The 16,806-nt window shown below is 43.9% G+C and overlaps 1 protein-coding gene across 4 annotated transcripts in view; it reads left to right on the top strand.

Annotated features, from left to right (window-relative positions):
* The window catches only part of SIK3 (SIK family kinase 3), a 244,916-nt gene that overhangs the window by 206,610 nt on the left and 21,500 nt on the right, over positions 1-16,806 (top strand). For 2 of the 4 annotated variants that reach the window (XM_036859699.1, XM_036859701.1), the window contains exons 7-15: positions 5,552-5,670; positions 6,212-6,322; positions 6,568-6,711; positions 7,143-7,220; positions 7,331-7,440; positions 8,792-8,945; positions 9,212-9,367; positions 12,576-12,646; positions 14,870-15,013. In XM_036859699.1, coding sequence (XP_036715594.1) covers positions 5,552-5,670; positions 6,212-6,322; positions 6,568-6,711; positions 7,143-7,220; positions 7,331-7,440; positions 8,792-8,945; positions 9,212-9,367; positions 12,576-12,646; positions 14,870-15,013 — 1,087 coding nt within the window. The remainder of the gene's footprint in view (positions 1-5,551; positions 5,671-6,211; positions 6,323-6,567; positions 6,712-7,142; positions 7,221-7,330; positions 7,441-8,791; positions 8,946-9,211; positions 9,368-12,575; positions 12,647-14,869; positions 15,014-16,806) is intronic. The other 2 variants (XM_036859700.1, XM_036859702.1) reach the window with 1 other exon arrangement.

Consider the following 16,806-nt stretch of genomic DNA (forward strand, 5'->3'; position numbering starts at 1 on the left):
TAACTTAAAGGGTTAATTTATTTTAATTAGCACTCTGCCTAGCTCTTATACAGTGCTCGGTAAATGTTAGTAATTATTATTAAATAATATTTTTGAATGAATTGCTCTATTAATCTTTCATTCCCTCCTTCCATGTGTTTTCCACTCTTTTCTTTCTCTCACCTTCACTCTCTTAAGAGGCTAAGGATACATTTTAATACTTTCAGACACATCCACAGGGTTTATGGAGAAGATTTATCTGCCAAGAGCTGTTTTGGTTTGTTGTACCATAACCTAGACGCTATGGCTAGGCCACATGCAGACGTCTCCTCACGTGGTAATCTGATTTACATATTATTCTGTGCAGCCTCAGAAAAGATCAGTGAGTAAGTACCCTCTGTGTGAATGAGACAGAGAACTCTAAAACTGCAAGGGGAGGCCTTGGAAATCATCTGATTCAGGCTTTTGCCCCCAAACAGTGCCACATCTTAATCTTCTGTAAAATGATAGTTGGCTGCTTTTTCTAGCTTGAAGCATGGAGAATGCCTATTCTATTGTGGGTTCTTGGACTCAGATTATTAAAGTTGTAAGAAGGAATTGTAGCAGTCACCTAGTCCCGTGTTTCTTTCAACTGGCATTACTGAGAACCTGTTACATACCGTGTGCTATGTGGGCCCTGGGGACACAGAGCTCAGTGAGATGTTCAAGGATCCCAAGTCTTCTTCACACCTAATACTGGGGGCCCTTCTAACGACATCTCAAATGCCAGCCTCTGATTAGACATTTCTCATGACAATAAGGATACTATTTCAGGTCAAATTGTTCCCTTTTCATAGTTACATGGTTTTTGGAGTTGGAGGAGACCAAAGAGTTCATCCTATTCAGTTGCTTCTGGACTTAATTTTTTTCTTTTTTCTTTTTGTTTTTTAAAGGGGGTGGTTGTTTATTTTATTTTTTTAATAAATTTATTTATTTTTGGCTGCGTTGGGTCATCGTTGCTGTGCGCGGGCTTTCTCTAGTTGTGGCGAGCGGGGGCTACTCTTCATTGCGGTGCGTGGGCTTCTCATTGAGGTGGCTTCTCTTGTTGCAGAACACAGGCTCTAGGTGCGTGGGCTTCAGTAGTTGTGGCACGTGGGCTCAGTAGTTGTGGCGCACGGGCTTAGTTGCTCCGTGGCATGTGGGATCTTCCTGGACCAGGGCTCGAACCCGTGTCCCCTGCATTGGCAGGCGATTCTTTTTTTTTTTTTTTAATTTTTAAATTTTATTTAATTTATTTTTTTATACAATAGGTTCTTATTAGTCATCAGTTTTATACACATCAGTGTATACATGTCAATCCCAATCGCCCAGTTCATCACACCGCCACCCCTGGCAGGCGGATTCTTAACCACTGCGCCACCAGGGAAGTCCCTGGACTTAATTTTTAAAATGAAACCTTACTCAGAATACTAATGTATAAAATAAATAAAATTAGCTGTGCTGCAGGTATGGCCCTGCCTACTTGACTGCCCCCCTCACTTCCCTAAGGGGCCCCTCCTTAGATCCCTAGGACCTTGATCAAGTACTTTGGATCAACTCTAATAATCAGAAAGATTTCTCCTAAATTGAACTTGTTACTTCTAATTATTCCAAATTCAGGGCCCTGGAGCAGCAAAATATAAATGCACATTGTCTTCTGTATAAATATCTTTCAGATACTTGAAGAACACCCAGTGTGCCCCTTCCTGCCTACACCTTCTCTTCTCCAAGATAAATCAGCCTCATGACCTTTACCCTGTCTTCGGGGGACATGTTTTCAAAGTTTTAGTCAGGAACTTCTTTCTTAAGCTATTCTATTTATTTCTTCTATCTTGGAAACTAGAGACAGAGCTTCTATTAATTATCTTGGGTGAATTTGAAGTTGGTTTTTAACTCCCCTTCTTCATCCTTTATTTTTTTCTCCTTCGGGCTGAATGGTTTCAGCCTCTTAGAGAAAGCTGTTTATTATCAAGGTCAAAAAAGAGAAAAAGGTGTTAAAGACCCAGCCTCAGATGGAATTATAACTTGAGATTGAGGCAGTCTGAACTTAATTCCCGTTTCAGGACCCTGTCCATACGGCAGCCCTCTCTCCACAAAGTCATCCAAATGCCTGTCAGCGCCGCGGGGCAGGGCCTGAGCTGGGCATCCTCTAGTCACCGTTCTGGTGGCATCAGGTTTCGCGGGGCCACAGCGATTTTCACTGCAGAGGCCACTTGGCGCTTGCAAGGAGCAGAGGAGAGCAGCTCTGAAGGGAGCCCCCTCGGGCACACGCAGAGCCGAGGGTTCCTGCACTGCCCCAAGTGCTTCAGTTCTATTCAGTAGCAAAGGTCTGCCCTTTGAGAGGGAACAAGCGATGGGGACATTTTTGACATTAAAACAGAGTTCTCTTTGGCATCTGGGAAAGTTGATGTTGTTGTACTCTTTGATCTGAGGCCCCGTTTTCTTTCCACTCATTTCAATTGACTGTCCAGTGGTTAATTGTGTTATTAGGTTTGAAAGCATTTATTTCCTTTGTTTTCACCGTCTTTCCACGTTTTATGTAGAATGGTACTTTCCAGTCTAGTTTGAATATAATTTCCTGAGCTATATGTGACACTTAGGAAACATGAGTTGATAATAATACCCTGGCTTTCCACATTTTGTCATATTTTACCATCTGTGCAACATATGAAGAGTGTTAGATTTCTGCTCCTTTGGGCGCTGGATGTTATATAGGGCACACAGATAAGAGCTTGTATCCGTTAGGTGTTGCCACCGCAACAAGGAGTTCTCAGCCTGGGACCTGTAGACGCCTGGGGAATCTGTGACAGGCTCTGGGGGCTCCTTGAATAGACTAAAACTACACGCAAATTTTTGTGTATAAATTCTTGTTCATATTTTTCTGGAGATTTTTCAAGGCATCTGAAACCAAATAATGGTTAAGGATGATAATAGAGGCTTCAAGATCCTGATATTGAACCAGATACATCTTCTAATCAGGACTTATTACAGTGGTGTTAATTTTTGTTGTTGTCGTTTTTAATAAAATGCCTTGAAAATTCTGTTTTAAAGTGAGCCTGTAACTAAACATCATTCTGCCTTGGTCATCTGATTCAGAACTAATGTGGATACCGTTCATGCACTAGATGCTATATGGAAACCAAAAGAAAACAGTAGAGTGCCATCTAGAGGGCCTAACAATAATTTCCCAGCTTTGGAATCAGGCCCAGGCGTTCTCCCTACACGGGGGTCTTTAGTTTTAGTAACTTTCTAAATCAGGAACACTTTTTTCCTCTCAAGTAATTGCACACCATAAAGATGTGTGGCAATGATATTTATCATCTACATAGAGGCTACAATTGTGGCATCTAGCCTTGCTACTCTGGAGACATAATTTTAATAAAAGCTTAATGTTGTAGATGGCGTTTATTTTATAGGGATATAGGAACTACAGCCTTTGAGATCCACACTGCATTTGAATATACTTTTGATCATAAAGCAAGAACAAATTGATGATTCCCGTAATATCAGTTTGATATAGGGATATATTGCTTTGTTGTATTTTCGTTTAAAGTTAGAATAAATTAAAAATCAAGCGTAATTTGTCTTAATTACTCTTTGTATTCCTTTCACAATGGTGATACAGAATGATGTTTGCCAAACGGTGCAGAAATTGTGGGGTTTCAGAGTTGAATTTACTCTGGAAAAACATACGTAATGATTTGTATCCATGTGAAAGTGTGCAAGAGCAGAGCTCTCAAGTCCCAGCTCTGCCCTTTAGGTTGCAGTGGTTGATTATGTTAATTGTTTCTTCTTTTATAAATGGGGCTGAAAACAGTATCTAACATAAGGTTGTTGTGAAGATTAAATGAAACAGAGTTGGTAAGCACAGTGCCTTGTATATGAAAAGTCTTTTAACTTATTAAAGTCTCTTTAATTTATTATTGTTATTGTTATTATCACTGGCCAGTTTTATTTTCAGGACAGCTGGAGTAAAACAGAAACAGACAATTTTGTATCTTATAGAGAATTTTATAGTTTTAAAAAGCATTTCCACAAATACAATCTTGTTTGACTAGAGTTTCAATAAATATTTATTCATTCACATATTCAGCAGCTGTTTATTCAGCTCCTATTAGGTGTAATAATCATCTTTGGCATTGCAGGTTTGGTGCTGGAAACAGCAATAAGAAAGACATGGACCTTACCTGGGTGGGGGAGGAGTTAGACGATAAGCAGTAAATAAACAAGGTGATTTCACAAAGAAGTCAGTAGCGTGAAGAAAATCAGTGTGATGTAATAGAGAGCGACTGGAAGCCTACTTGAGGTGGATGAGGCGGCCAGGGAAGATCTTTCTCAGAAAGTGACATTTAAGCCCTTTCCCAAATGACAAGGAACCAGCCAAGTGAGGGGTTGGGAGCGGCTGTCCCGACTGAGGAAAACAGCGCGTGTAAATGCTGTTGGAGGGCGTGAGTGAAGCACGCACACAGGCTAGAAAGAAGGCCCGTGTGCTGGAGCTCGGGAAAGTCAAAGGACCTTGGACTTTGTTCTGCGGGTTCTGGGTGAGATAGGGTGTGGATCAGAGCAACAACCTAAGAGTCAGACTGTCTGGTTTGAAATCTGACCTATTATGTGGTCTTCCACAAGCTTCTTGACTTCCCTGCACCTAATTTTTACCCTCTCCGAAATGAGAATGATAGTTCCTTCCTCCTAGGATTGCTGTGAGGATTGAATGAGATAAAAATAATTGTGTAAAGTGCTCGGAAGAGTATCTTAATACTGCTGTTTCTATCATCATCACCACCTTCATCCTCAAAACCCCCAATTTACAGATGAGAAAACTTAGAAATAAGAGGGTGGTTTTGAAATCAGAATATAGGCGTCTTGATTTTGAAACCGTCATTCTTTTTGCAATATATTCTGTAGCATGAGCTCCCCGAGAGAGACATCTCTTGATCTGAATCTCTTTAGCTCAGAGCCCAGTTGTATGCACCTGCGAATGTTTAAACAACGCAGAGAAGATGATCAGTAAGGCCAGCAGAGACCCAGTGTGTGGTAGGGAGGCATCCTGTGCCTGTGCCTTTCTCCCCACACCTGGAACCATCAGAACATCTAATTCCTTGAGTTTTGATGAGTGCTTTGGACCCTAAGCTGAAAGCCTTAGTATGCACATAGGAATGAATAGAGGAGGGAGGAACTATTTTGAGGACCTTGTAAGATAACTGAATCTCTTCAGAAGGACATTCAAAACTCTTCGTTAATTGCCTTAAATGAGGTCGTACATAATATAAATAAATGAAATCCAGGGATTATCCCCAGATTTTTTCTGATCTGACTTTTAGTGAAGGTATTAATTAACCAGACTACCAGACTTGAATTTCTCTTTCCTCCACCTCTTTCTGCCTTTGCCCAGTCTCTCCTGGAGTAAGCAAGGACATAGGTAAGGATCACAAAGCAAGAGAAACAAATTAGAAGTCAGGAGCTTGAAAATCTGCCTGCTCACCTTGCCTCTAGTTCCTCAGCCCCAGCGGTGCTTCCCTAACCGACCTTGACGCAGGCTCTGTGTCTGTTGCAGAATGTGAGCACTTGATCCGCCACATGCTGGTGTTAGACCCCAACAAGCGCCTCTCCATGGAGCAGATCTGCAAGCACAAGTGGATGAAGCTCGGGGACGCTGATCCCAGCTTTGACAGGGTGAGCTGGGCACCACTCGCCCCAGGGAACTCCTCTTAGGGCTACTGCAGTCTCTTCTGCATGAGATTGTAATCAGGCCAGGAGCTGAAAAGGCGGGCCTAGGTACAAACTGTTGTGTAATCCTAAAGCAAGTGAAGCCAGCAAGAAGGAATCCTAAACCAGCTGAGTTGTTGGAGAACAGTGATACCAGTTCCCTGCTGCTTGTCCTCAAATCAGAGTCCCTTCCTGGCTCTTGGGGCCGTGCAGCCTCCTCCCACGGGGTTGTTTCCCTCCTCTTAGTGTGCTCAGTCCAGTGGCTCCCGTAGCATTCCTTTATTTGAACCCCTGTAGCCATCCCGGGTACCCCAAGGAGCTCAGGAAAATAGTGGCCTTACGATCTTATCTGCTCCTAGTTGAGTACCCAGGGCTTTCTTGCTTAGGCTTTGTCTGAGGCCAAAAATATCCCAAGCTAGGCAGCATGGAACAGCTTGTTCATTATATATGATATGCCATCTTGACATGGTTAATTGGGAGTTAGATAGCTTGCCTTTTTTTGTTACAGTTAATAGCTGAATGCCAGCAGCTGAAGGAAGAAAGACAGATGGACCCCCTAAATGAGGATGTCCTCTTAGCCATGGAGGACATGGGACTGGACAAAGAGCGGACACTACAGGTATCTGTAAACGAGTGGAGGACAAGGTGGGGTGTAGCTGTACTCCCTCTGTCCTGCCTTTTCCATTATTCCTCTTTCCTGGGAACTTGGATCTTTTTGTTTTCCTCCCGTTCTTCTTCCTCTGCCCCTGTCTGGGCCTTGGAAAGAAGGCGCTTTGGTTTTCTACTGTTACTATTAAAAGGGTTTTGGTCATTGACATGCCGTATCACCCAGGTTTTTTGCTCTTTCTCCTTTTCTCTTGGTAGTCATTAAGATCAGATGCCTATGATCACTATAGTGCAATCTACAGCCTGCTGTGTGATCGACATAAGAGACATAAAACTCTGCGTGTCGGAGTACCTCCTACCATGCCCCGAGCCATGACCTTTCAAGCACCAGTCAACATCCAGGTGGGCAATAACTCCAGTGACCAGATTCGGGACAAGTAAGATGGAGGGGGGTTGGTTAGTCATTACTCACTAACTCTAGGTCACAAGAGTTCCTATTCTTCCGTACCTCTGTCCCCTCCCGGCTGTCATCTCTTGCTCTGTCAGAGGTCAAGCAAGAACTGAACCTTTCTTTGACAGAGAGGATGGAAGAGTGTCCCAGTACTTGGGAGGGACAACAATAGTTGAATTTTTTTTTTTTTTTAAAGAAACAGCAAATCATTGAGAGAGACTGTCCTCTCTAAAGAATGCTTCCTGGTAGCTTCTAAGGGCAGAGGAACCAAAGACTCAGAGGTAGAAACATAGAGTTTAGCAATCAAGAATGCTTTGCAAGCCTATCATTATTTCCCTCCGGTACCGAAGGAATGTGTGTATATGTGCGTACTGCTTTCCAGGCGGAGCAGGCTGGTACCACTGTGAACATCAGCGTTCCCCAGGTGCAGCTCATCAACCCAGAGAATCAAATCGTGGAGGCAAGTAGCAACCTCTGATAGCTGTCGGCTGAAACTACTTTCTTGCCCATAGCCTTGCTGCCTTTCCTTATTTCTTATTTCTAATTTGATTGTGTTTCTCTCCTCCTCAGCCGGATGGGACGGTGAACTTGGACAGTGACGAGGGTGAAGAGCCTTCCCCTGAAGCGCTGGTCCGCTATTTGTCGATGAGGAGGCACACAGTGGGCGTGGCCGACCCACGGTGAGTATCTGCCCGATTAACGCCCGGGCAGAGAACTCCCACTGACTCTGAGTTCCTACCACGGCACATTTTCCCTACTTCACCGTATCTCCCAGATGAGACCTAATCCAGTGGCCAAGACATGTTTTTAACCCAGTTCAGGGCCCCTGGTAGATGAGACTGGATTTGACTAAAAATCACAGCGCTGTCCCTCGTGGATGGTGGGCTGAAAGCCACCATCGTGCCAGGTAATCACAGTACTTTGGTGAAGAGCATAGCATGTCTTTTCCCACAAAGATTAAGGTCTTCTGATCTAAGCCACGTAAAGGTACCCCTGAAAATTCATCCGAGTTTGACAGCCTTTAGAGATGTTGTTTGCCATATATTCTAATGCAAGACTCATCTAAGAAGTGAGGACAAATAGTATGATATAATTTGTATATGTTAAAAATTAAGTAAACAAAAATCCAAAACCACGCCAAATAAGGACCAGCTTCCCCAAGTGTTTCCCAAAAACAGTCCTTCAGTGTGTCCCCTGCTGCCCTCACGCTGGGGAAGTGGACTGAAGACCAGCTCTCCCAGTTTTGTTCTGCACTTGGAGATTCTCACCCCTGAAATAGCCACCCCTGTTCTCTGGCTATTTCTTGTACTGAGGAGGGAAGAAAAGGGTGTGGCCGGGGCTCTCTTGAGAGCTCAGCTAGGGGCAAAGCTAGGGTTCTTTTTTCTCTGAGTTTTCAATTTCCAAAAAAGCCTCCCCTGCCAGCTGGTTTGCTTGCTTCACGTTTCTCATTCTCAGCCTACGATCAAACAGGCAATAGGGGAACGTTCTGGCTCCAGAGACTGCGTCAGCTGCAAAGGGGTGGAGTCCTGTGTCGCGCTGTTAGTGGAAAGAGCTCTTATTTTAAAGTGTGCGGTAAACCCCACCATCGGAGCTCGACAGATCCACGCTTATCTGCCCATCAGCACTGACGGCACCGATTGCATTCTTTCCCTGGTGAATCAGTTGCTACTTCGGGCAGCCATTGTTTTAGTGGATGGCCTGTGTCCTCCAGAAACTTGCCATTCACCTCCAGGCCTTGGAAACCTGAACTGGACTGGGGCCAGCGTTTCCTCTTGGCTCAGAGCTGTTGGTTTTACGTGAGTGGTCCGTGAAGAATGGCGATCCCCAGCCCCAGATAGTAAAGTGGCGGAGCGCCAGGTTCCACACACTTCTACTCGCTCTGGGATCGTAGAGGGAAATACAAATTTAGGAGGAAAGTAGAAAAATAAAACAAAATAAATTGTGCTGAACTTAGCAGTTTCATCAGTTTGGGGATATAGGTTGTGAGTGAGAATTGTAACCGAACTTCTCTGTCATCCTGTTTCCCATCAGCACGGAGGTTATGGAAGATCTGCAGAAGCTGCTGCCTGGCTTTCCTGGAGTCAACCCGCAGGCTCCATTCCTGCAGGTGGCCCCTAACATGAACTTCATGCACAACCTGTTGCCCATGCAAAATCTGCAGCCAGCTGGGCAGCTGGAGTACAAGGTACCCGGAAACAGGAGAGGGCTTGCCCCCAAGGATGCACATCAGAGCTCCCTTTGAGAGACTTGAAGGGACTGTCCCCAGGATTTAAGGGTGTCCTTATAGGGAAGGATGATTTCTCTTGCAAAGCAGCTCAGGTGAGAGGGAAGATTTCTCTACTCTGCGTCACCATCGTAGGATCCCTTAGTTTCAGTAGATTAGAGTGCCGCTGTTTTCTCTCCTCCTTTCCCCCCACCTCACCAATCTGTCCCTTCCCACTCTACTGACAGGAGCAGTCCCTGTTACAGCCGCCCACCCTGCAGCTGCTGAACGGAATGGGCCCCCTTGGCCGAAGGGCATCAGATGGAGGCGCCAACATCCAACTGCATGCCCAGCAGCTGCTAAAGCGCCCACGGGGACCCTCCCCTCTTGTCACCATGACACCAGTGAGTTGCAGCACGAAGCCCAACTTGCTTTCTCAGAGGCCTTTGATAAAGAGGTTGTAGAACCCAGAGTCTCCAACCTAAATGTCTGAATTTCTCCTTTCCCTCAATGTATGATGCTCAGTGTCATTCCCATTTTCTTCAGGCTGGTAGAATTTTCCAGAGTTAATTTTTGGTTAACTTCTTCACTTAACCAAATAGTTTCCACACTGCAGCCTGCTTCTGGAGGCCTCATCCTCAGGGGGCTACTTATAGATACTTGCATAAAGGGCGGCTGCAGCTTCAAGGGCGGGTGGGCGGGGAGCATTAGCCTCAGGCCTGGCCTTCCTGCAGATAACGTTTCCCTGCCAGAGGGCAGCGGAAGCTAACAGTTCTCTCTGGACTTAATTGCTTTTTAGACTGGTTTCCAAAATTACATTCTCACCAACCCTTCCTCCTTTGATTAACAGTACCTCACACTTTTGGTACAACCTGAATCACTTGATTATTTGGCTTTCACAAGCTCAAACCTGACAGTTGGTATCTCTCAATCCCAATTTTTTTTTTATATGATGGTCACATTCAAAGATTCTTTTCTTCCGCTGGGTTCTGTTTATTTCTGATTATTTTTCTGTCATAGGTAAATTCATTCATTCATTCCTTCATTCATTTATTCATTCATTTAGTCTCATACTACCTTAAGATTGGGTGCTAATTATATCCATAGCCCTTACTGGGTGCTTTAGGGCAGTGCTTCTTAATGTATCTCTAGTTGAGGACCTTTTTTTCCCCTTCAGTCCATCCATCAGGGATAAATACCTTTGTAAAATAAAATGAAAGTGAATTATTAGAGAAGTAAAACTTTTTAAATATATGAACTGCTGCAAGGCTAAATTTTATTTGATTCAACAGAAAAAAATTACTCCGTTAAGTTGCTGTAAAGGTTTGTAAATCTTACTCTCTATTTCTTTACCTACCTTATTTTGGATTGGTAACGAAACAGTCTGTGGACTGGCATGGGTCCACGGGCCACACTTTCAGTAACACTGCTGTCGGGAAAGGGAAGGAATTTATATTCACGGTTCCTGGCCTCACTGAGCTTATAATATGGGACAATAAGATCCACATATGTGAAGTATTGGAATAACAGTAAAAGGCCCTATGTGATTAAGTACCAGAGTGAAGACCATGGACTTGTAGGTGGCAGAGGCACTCAGAGAAGGGCAAGTTCAATGTAGGTTATGAAGGATCAGGAACAGCTTTATGGGAGGTGCAGTGACTTACTCTGTCCACTGTAACTGTTTTTGCCAAGGTCACGAACAAGCTTTTGTTGGTAAATCCACTGGACATTTTTAATCTTTATCTCTTTGGACCTCCCAACTGTATTAGTCACTGCTGACCATTTTTCTCCTTGAAATATTGTCTTCTTTTACCCATTCTCCTTGCTTTTTGTTTTCCACCTGCCTCTCCTTTTCAGATTCCCTTTCTTCTTTTTCCTTGAAGTAGGTGAAACCCAGAGTTCTATCTGAGGCCCTGTTTCCATCTCATTTTCCATGCTCTCTCTGAGTGATCTTGTCCACTTCTCTAATTCAGTTACTGAGTGATTCTCCAGCCCAGAATGCTCTTCTGAGTTCTGTACTTCTGTATACATGACTACCGACTGCACGAATTTAGTTGGTTATTCAACAAGTACTTACCATTTTAATTCAACGTGTCCTCAAATGAACTTATCCTGACTGTGTGAAACCTGTTTCTCCCGCTGGGTAACAGTGAACGGCACCGTCACTCTCCTGGTTAGACAAGCTAGGAATGTGGGTATTATCTTTACTTCTTCCCTCTCCCTTATTCCCCATGTCAAATCAGTTACCCAGTGCCTGTGAAGTAAGTATCTTACTTCTGTCCATCTCCACTGCCCTTTCTCTATCTATCTCAAGCCACTGTCATCCTTTGCCTGGATTAGCACAGTGGCCTCCTAACCAGCTTCCTTGTTCCGGCTTGTCTTCTAATCCTCATCACCAGCCATTTTCATGCTGCAACTAAAGCAAGCCAGCTTTCTAAAATATAAATCTTGTAACATCATGTCCCTGCTTAAAATCTTTAGTGATTCACCACTGCCTTTTCTCAAAATAAACTTCTTAATGTGGTATTCAAGGCCATTTATAACTGGCCACAGTGTTCCTCTCCTGCCTTGTCTGTAGCCACTTCCTGCCTAACCCTGTTCACTCCAGCCTTGTAGAACTGTAGTAAGGGATCTGGAAACCCTAGGAGCATACAGACAATGGAACTATTCCAAAAGTTTGTTTTGTTTTATAATTATTGTCCATTAAAAAAAATGCTCTTTTGTAATAACTGAGGTATGATGTTTGCTCTGGTGCTTGAGGCATGGTGATTATGTGAGCCACAGGCTGTGAGTAGCTATCAAGGACATACAGCATTCCAGCCCACAAGCGGATGGGAAGAGTCACAGTGATGCATGCATTGTGGCGGTCCTCATCTCACTTACATGTTTTGGTGCGTAACAGCGATTTTAAAGCATTGAATTGTAATTACACAGTTTTATGTTATGTACTAAAGTGTGCTTTTAAAAAAACAGTATGCTTTTCTGGAGTAAAGGATATCTAAAGTCTGGAAATAACATTAATATGAAACAACAGGTCAGTTCCTAGACATTCCAGGTAAACAAGCTTCTCCCACATTTTCAGGTCCTCAAACATCCGCAGGCCTTCTCTTTTCTCTTGGCCTAGAAACCTCAGACGCTTGCGACCCCTTCCCCTCTTTGCTGGGCTAACTCCTGCTCATCCTTCAGGTCTCAGGTTTGGGGCCACGTCCTCCAGAATGCCTTCCTCAATTCCCAAGCGCCCATGACTGGGTCCTGCTGTTTTGTACTTGTCTGTTTGCCTATCTCTATCCTCCACTAGACTGTAAAACAAGGGCAAGAACTTTATTAATTCACATTTTATCCTGAAACATAGTGGGCATTCAGCTATTTGTTGGATGAATAAATGAACGAAGGAAGATGAATCAGAGGAAGAAATTCAAATTAAAATCAACCGTGCGAGGTAAAAATGGAACAATGGAAAGGTATATGAAAGTTCTGTATAACCCAGGGATCCTAGAAAAGCTTTGCAGATAAAACAAAAGTGACAGAGGCCTGCCCCAAGCCCAGTGTCTAGAATAAGAGCTACTGCAGAAGAAGCGCCACCTTGAGCTTTTCCTTCCTGTCTCTCTTCAGGCAGTGCCAGCAGTTACCCCTGTGGACGAGGAGAGCTCGGATGGGGAGCCAGATCAGGAAGCTGTGCAGAGGTAATGTGGCATCTGGCAGTGCTTGCAGAACGTCCTTGGGCAGGCTCCCCCTGCAACCAACGAAAGGTCACCTCTGCCCAAGGAGGTGGTACAGTGCAGCTTCAACATTTGTGTGGTCTCTTTGCTCAAGCCAGATGGCATGTTCCTCCCCACATGGAAGTAACAGAAGACTACCCAGAAAATTTCATTTCTGTAAGCACCATTGGAAGTCCCCTAAGTGACAGCAATAACCATAAGAACTTTTTCTCTCCTCCCTCCTTCCTTCCTTGCCCCTTGCCTTCATATTGCAACTCTGATAGTATTCACAAGGCACAAAGCCTGCTTCTACCTGCCAAGAACTGTTACTGAAAAGGAATTGGAGATTTGGGATGACAGTGATCCTAGCTAGTCTGGCCATGGACCGCTGGCATGGACTCTTCCTTTCCAGGAGAATGAATACCTCTTGTACTGTTTGCTGTGTGTTTCCTCCATCCCCTTGTATCAACAAAGAGATATTGAAAAAAGAATACGGGATTCGGGCCAGGGACAGATGCAAATATCCATTGTTTGCAGAGATGCCTAATTCACAGAAAACGGCAGTGACCATCAGGCATGCTGTACTGTTCATTTGACCTCAGTTCCATTAGCCATGGTCCTCAGCTCCATGCATGCCCCCTTGTGAGAGTTGACTTTCTTATTTTCCGGGGAGGGGGGTTTGACCGGAATCCAGCATGTATTTTCCCAGAAATACAGGTGTTCTTCAAGATTATATGTTTTTTCCCTTGAGGGAAGTTGAAATAAAATGGTTTTCATGGGCTCTTGGGGAAACTTTGGGTGTTTTTATCAAATAGATATTAAACCACTAATGGCTTACCCTCTGGCAAGTTTGCATACCGCTAATTACTCTCTAGTCTGTGAACTGTTTTTAGCTGGAATGGGCAAAGTAGTTAAGAATGAAACAAGACCACTTTATAAGACCCGGACGGTTGTTGGCCAGTATTCTTTCCCTACCCCCAGTAGCTTTGTGTGAGAGCTGCTGTTCAAAAAGAGTCTGGTCCCATGTGGAAAGATCAGTGAAGAACAGGGGTGTTGGCTGGTGGGCCAGCTCCTTCTACAGCATAGCCGATAGAGGAATCGTGTTGACTTTGTTTTTCTCTTGATGCTGTGGTTTCTATAGTTTGCCAATCACAGGGTGTGTAACGTTGTACATGGGTGCTGCTGGTGTCATGAAGAGAAATTAGGAAACTTACTGCCTTCCTACTTTAATTAGACAGCAGTATTTCATTTTATCTTCTTTGTCTTGCACTTTACTTCCTTCAGCTCCTTCTTTCTTCCTTAGACCAACATTTAAAGGGTAAAATGCCCATCAGTTTTGATGTAATGGAAGGAATAATGCTTCCTTTATTCACGCCCAGTAAGAGCGGCAGTGGTGGAGGGAGTCATCAGTCAGACCAAGGGGGACTGATACCTTATTAATGGTATTAGTGGTGGATCTGAAAGGTCTTCAGAAGAAAAGTCATCAGCTTGTCCACTCTTCAGCTTTTGAAACTTCTGTTTTCTTGCCTTGCCTTTTTTTCCCCTAAAAAACAATTCTAAACATTTCATGTGGTTTCATTTCTTCATCCTTTAGAAAATGTTGGTTCCCTGGGGACAACATCAGTTTTTCTTCTCTGATGATGGAGTTACAGTCATGTGGCATGAGGGAAGGGGAGGTGTTGGAACTCGCTTAGCCCCACATGGAAAGATCTGTTTCCTGTGACTTGCAGCGAGGTCAGTCTCCAGCCCTGGGGGCCAGTGGCGTCAAGAGACACATACGAAGCCCTTCTGAATATCTCTCTTGGCTCATCTCTAGGAACAATCCTTAGGGCTCATTTCCTCCGACTTGTAGTTTGGAAATTTGGAGAGAAAAGAGGAATGAAACTAACAAGTAGAAAATAAATTCTTTTCCTGAATGGAATGAAGTAAGGGAAATTGATCCACTTCGTGAGCTACATCTGTTTTCTCTCTTCTCTTAATGGCTACTCTTAGGTCCAAAATTCAGCCACTTCAGTGGTAAGCCAACTTTTGTTGGCCTTTTGGAACATGTTTCGCTTTCATCCAGTCAGGGATCTGTTGGCCATTGAGCCCTTTTTGAGCTCTGGCACTGTTTCATTCTGAGCGCTTTGGATTAACTTCTAATGCTTCTTGCTGAGGAATATTCCTGTCTGTCTTTTTTACTATGAAATGTGCTCCTGCTTGTTGCAGGTACTTGGCAAATAGGTCCAAAAGACATACACTGGCCATGACCAACCCTACAGCTGAGATCCCACCGGACCTACAGCGGCAGCTAGGACAGCAGCCTTTCCGTTCCCGGGTCTGGCCCCCTCACCTGGTACCTGATCAGCATCGGTGAGTAGCCACGTGAGCTGTGGGAGCTCCTTGAGGCTCATTGGACAGGCACCCTTCTGGCTAGTCTTGCAGACATGGTGACTAGCATCGTGGCTTTAAATAGCATCCTGAACTTACATCTTCTCAACTCCTTAACTAAGCAGTGCCCAGGGCAATATGAGATGCTTCTTTCCCATTACCTCGCAGGCACGTTGAGTGCCTGCAGGTGATCCTCGTGATTCTAGATGTTGACTTATAGATGAAACTGAACTTGAAACCTGAAAGTGGGTGAAGCTCTCAGAAGGCCAACTGGAAATATAGAAGGATTTGTAGCCACATCAATAGGCTTGACCTTTAATAACCCATCGCCATCAGAAGAATGAGCATTTCTTATCACGTGACCGCTGAACAAGGAGCTTAGATATGGGGGAAGATACATTCCTTTGTGAGTGGTAGAGCAGAGATACGCCATCCTCTTGAGTGTTGTGCTTGAAAAGTCATCCTTGCAATATTCTGATGGCAAAATCTTTTAGTAGGTCTCTGATACATTTATAATTCATTGTCTTAAAGAAATAAAAACAAGTGTAACCTTTCTTGCCAAGAAAACTTCACAAAATTGAGTTCAAGTAAGCCTCGAAACAGAGGGGAATGACACTTTGCTGGCTTAAGAAGATGATTCTCTTCTGGGAGCACCTCGATGACTGAAAATCTTAACCTTTAGTCCATTCTGAAGCTGTCCCCAAGCTCAAAGGCCACACTTTCAAAGCCACCACCAGTTGCTAGAGCTTATTTTCTTTCAATCTTTTTGGGAGGACAGCGAAAAGCAGTCTTACTTGGGAAGGTTGGAAAGCAGATTCCAAGGAGATTAAGTTTATAAATGTGTTGTTATTCAATCTTGCAACAGGCTCACACTGGCAATCTTGACACAGTGCTTTTATTGTGTCTAGTTACCCACTGGGCATCAGAGGTAATCAGCAGAGACAGGTGACCTCTGAGCAGACTGAGACATCATTAGTGCCACGTTGGAACTTAGAAAGGAGGAAGATAAGCTTTTATAAATGACCATGAATAATGTAGTGAAAATGGTTTATTAGTAGAAATGACATTTCTCAAATAAAACTCTGATGGCACAGAAAGACAGTATTTTTATAAGGAAAATCTCTCAGGGCCTAACACTGTTACGATACTACATCGAGAGTACTTTGAGTGATTATTAGCTGCATTTTCCACTCCAAACATTTTCTGTGATTTCTCAATAACTGAGCTCTACACTGTTACCTAATAGACGCTTTATTACTTTGTTTCTCCCTGTTTCTATCTTCCCCTCCTTTATAGCCCACACTTAATTTTTCATCCTATGTCAGGGTCTGTTGTTTAGTTTCAGGCCTTTGGGTTTAATCGTTGTTTAATTCAGGTGCTCCTCAGGATGTGTTCTTATGGGGGAAGCATGAAGATCAGCACATCTCCATAGTCAGCCTTTATCAGACCTGATATCCTGTTTACACCTGTTACTAAAGAAAGACCACATTGGCCCACAGCTCCATTTGTGTGGTTTCCACCCTGCCTAGTCATTGTCAAGGCCTTGCCTGCTGGAAGTCTGTCTGCTGTCTGTTTTTGTGTGAACACTCCTGGTAGAGGGTTTCCTATGGTCAAGCCAGTTTGAACTGGAATGAATGCTTTATGAGTGACAGATTGTGTACAGTCGGGCATTTATGCAACCTCAGCGTGTCTCGATGGGGTTATAAAAACATGGCAACACAAGAGACTGAAGTAAGTCTTCAGGGGAAAAGAGAAACTTTCCCAGGCTATAAAAC

Source organism: Balaenoptera musculus, chromosome 8, assembly GCF_009873245.2.
Source record: "Balaenoptera musculus isolate JJ_BM4_2016_0621 chromosome 8, mBalMus1.pri.v3, whole genome shotgun sequence".
Classification (NCBI taxonomy): Eukaryota; Metazoa; Chordata; class Mammalia; order Artiodactyla; family Balaenopteridae; genus Balaenoptera; species Balaenoptera musculus.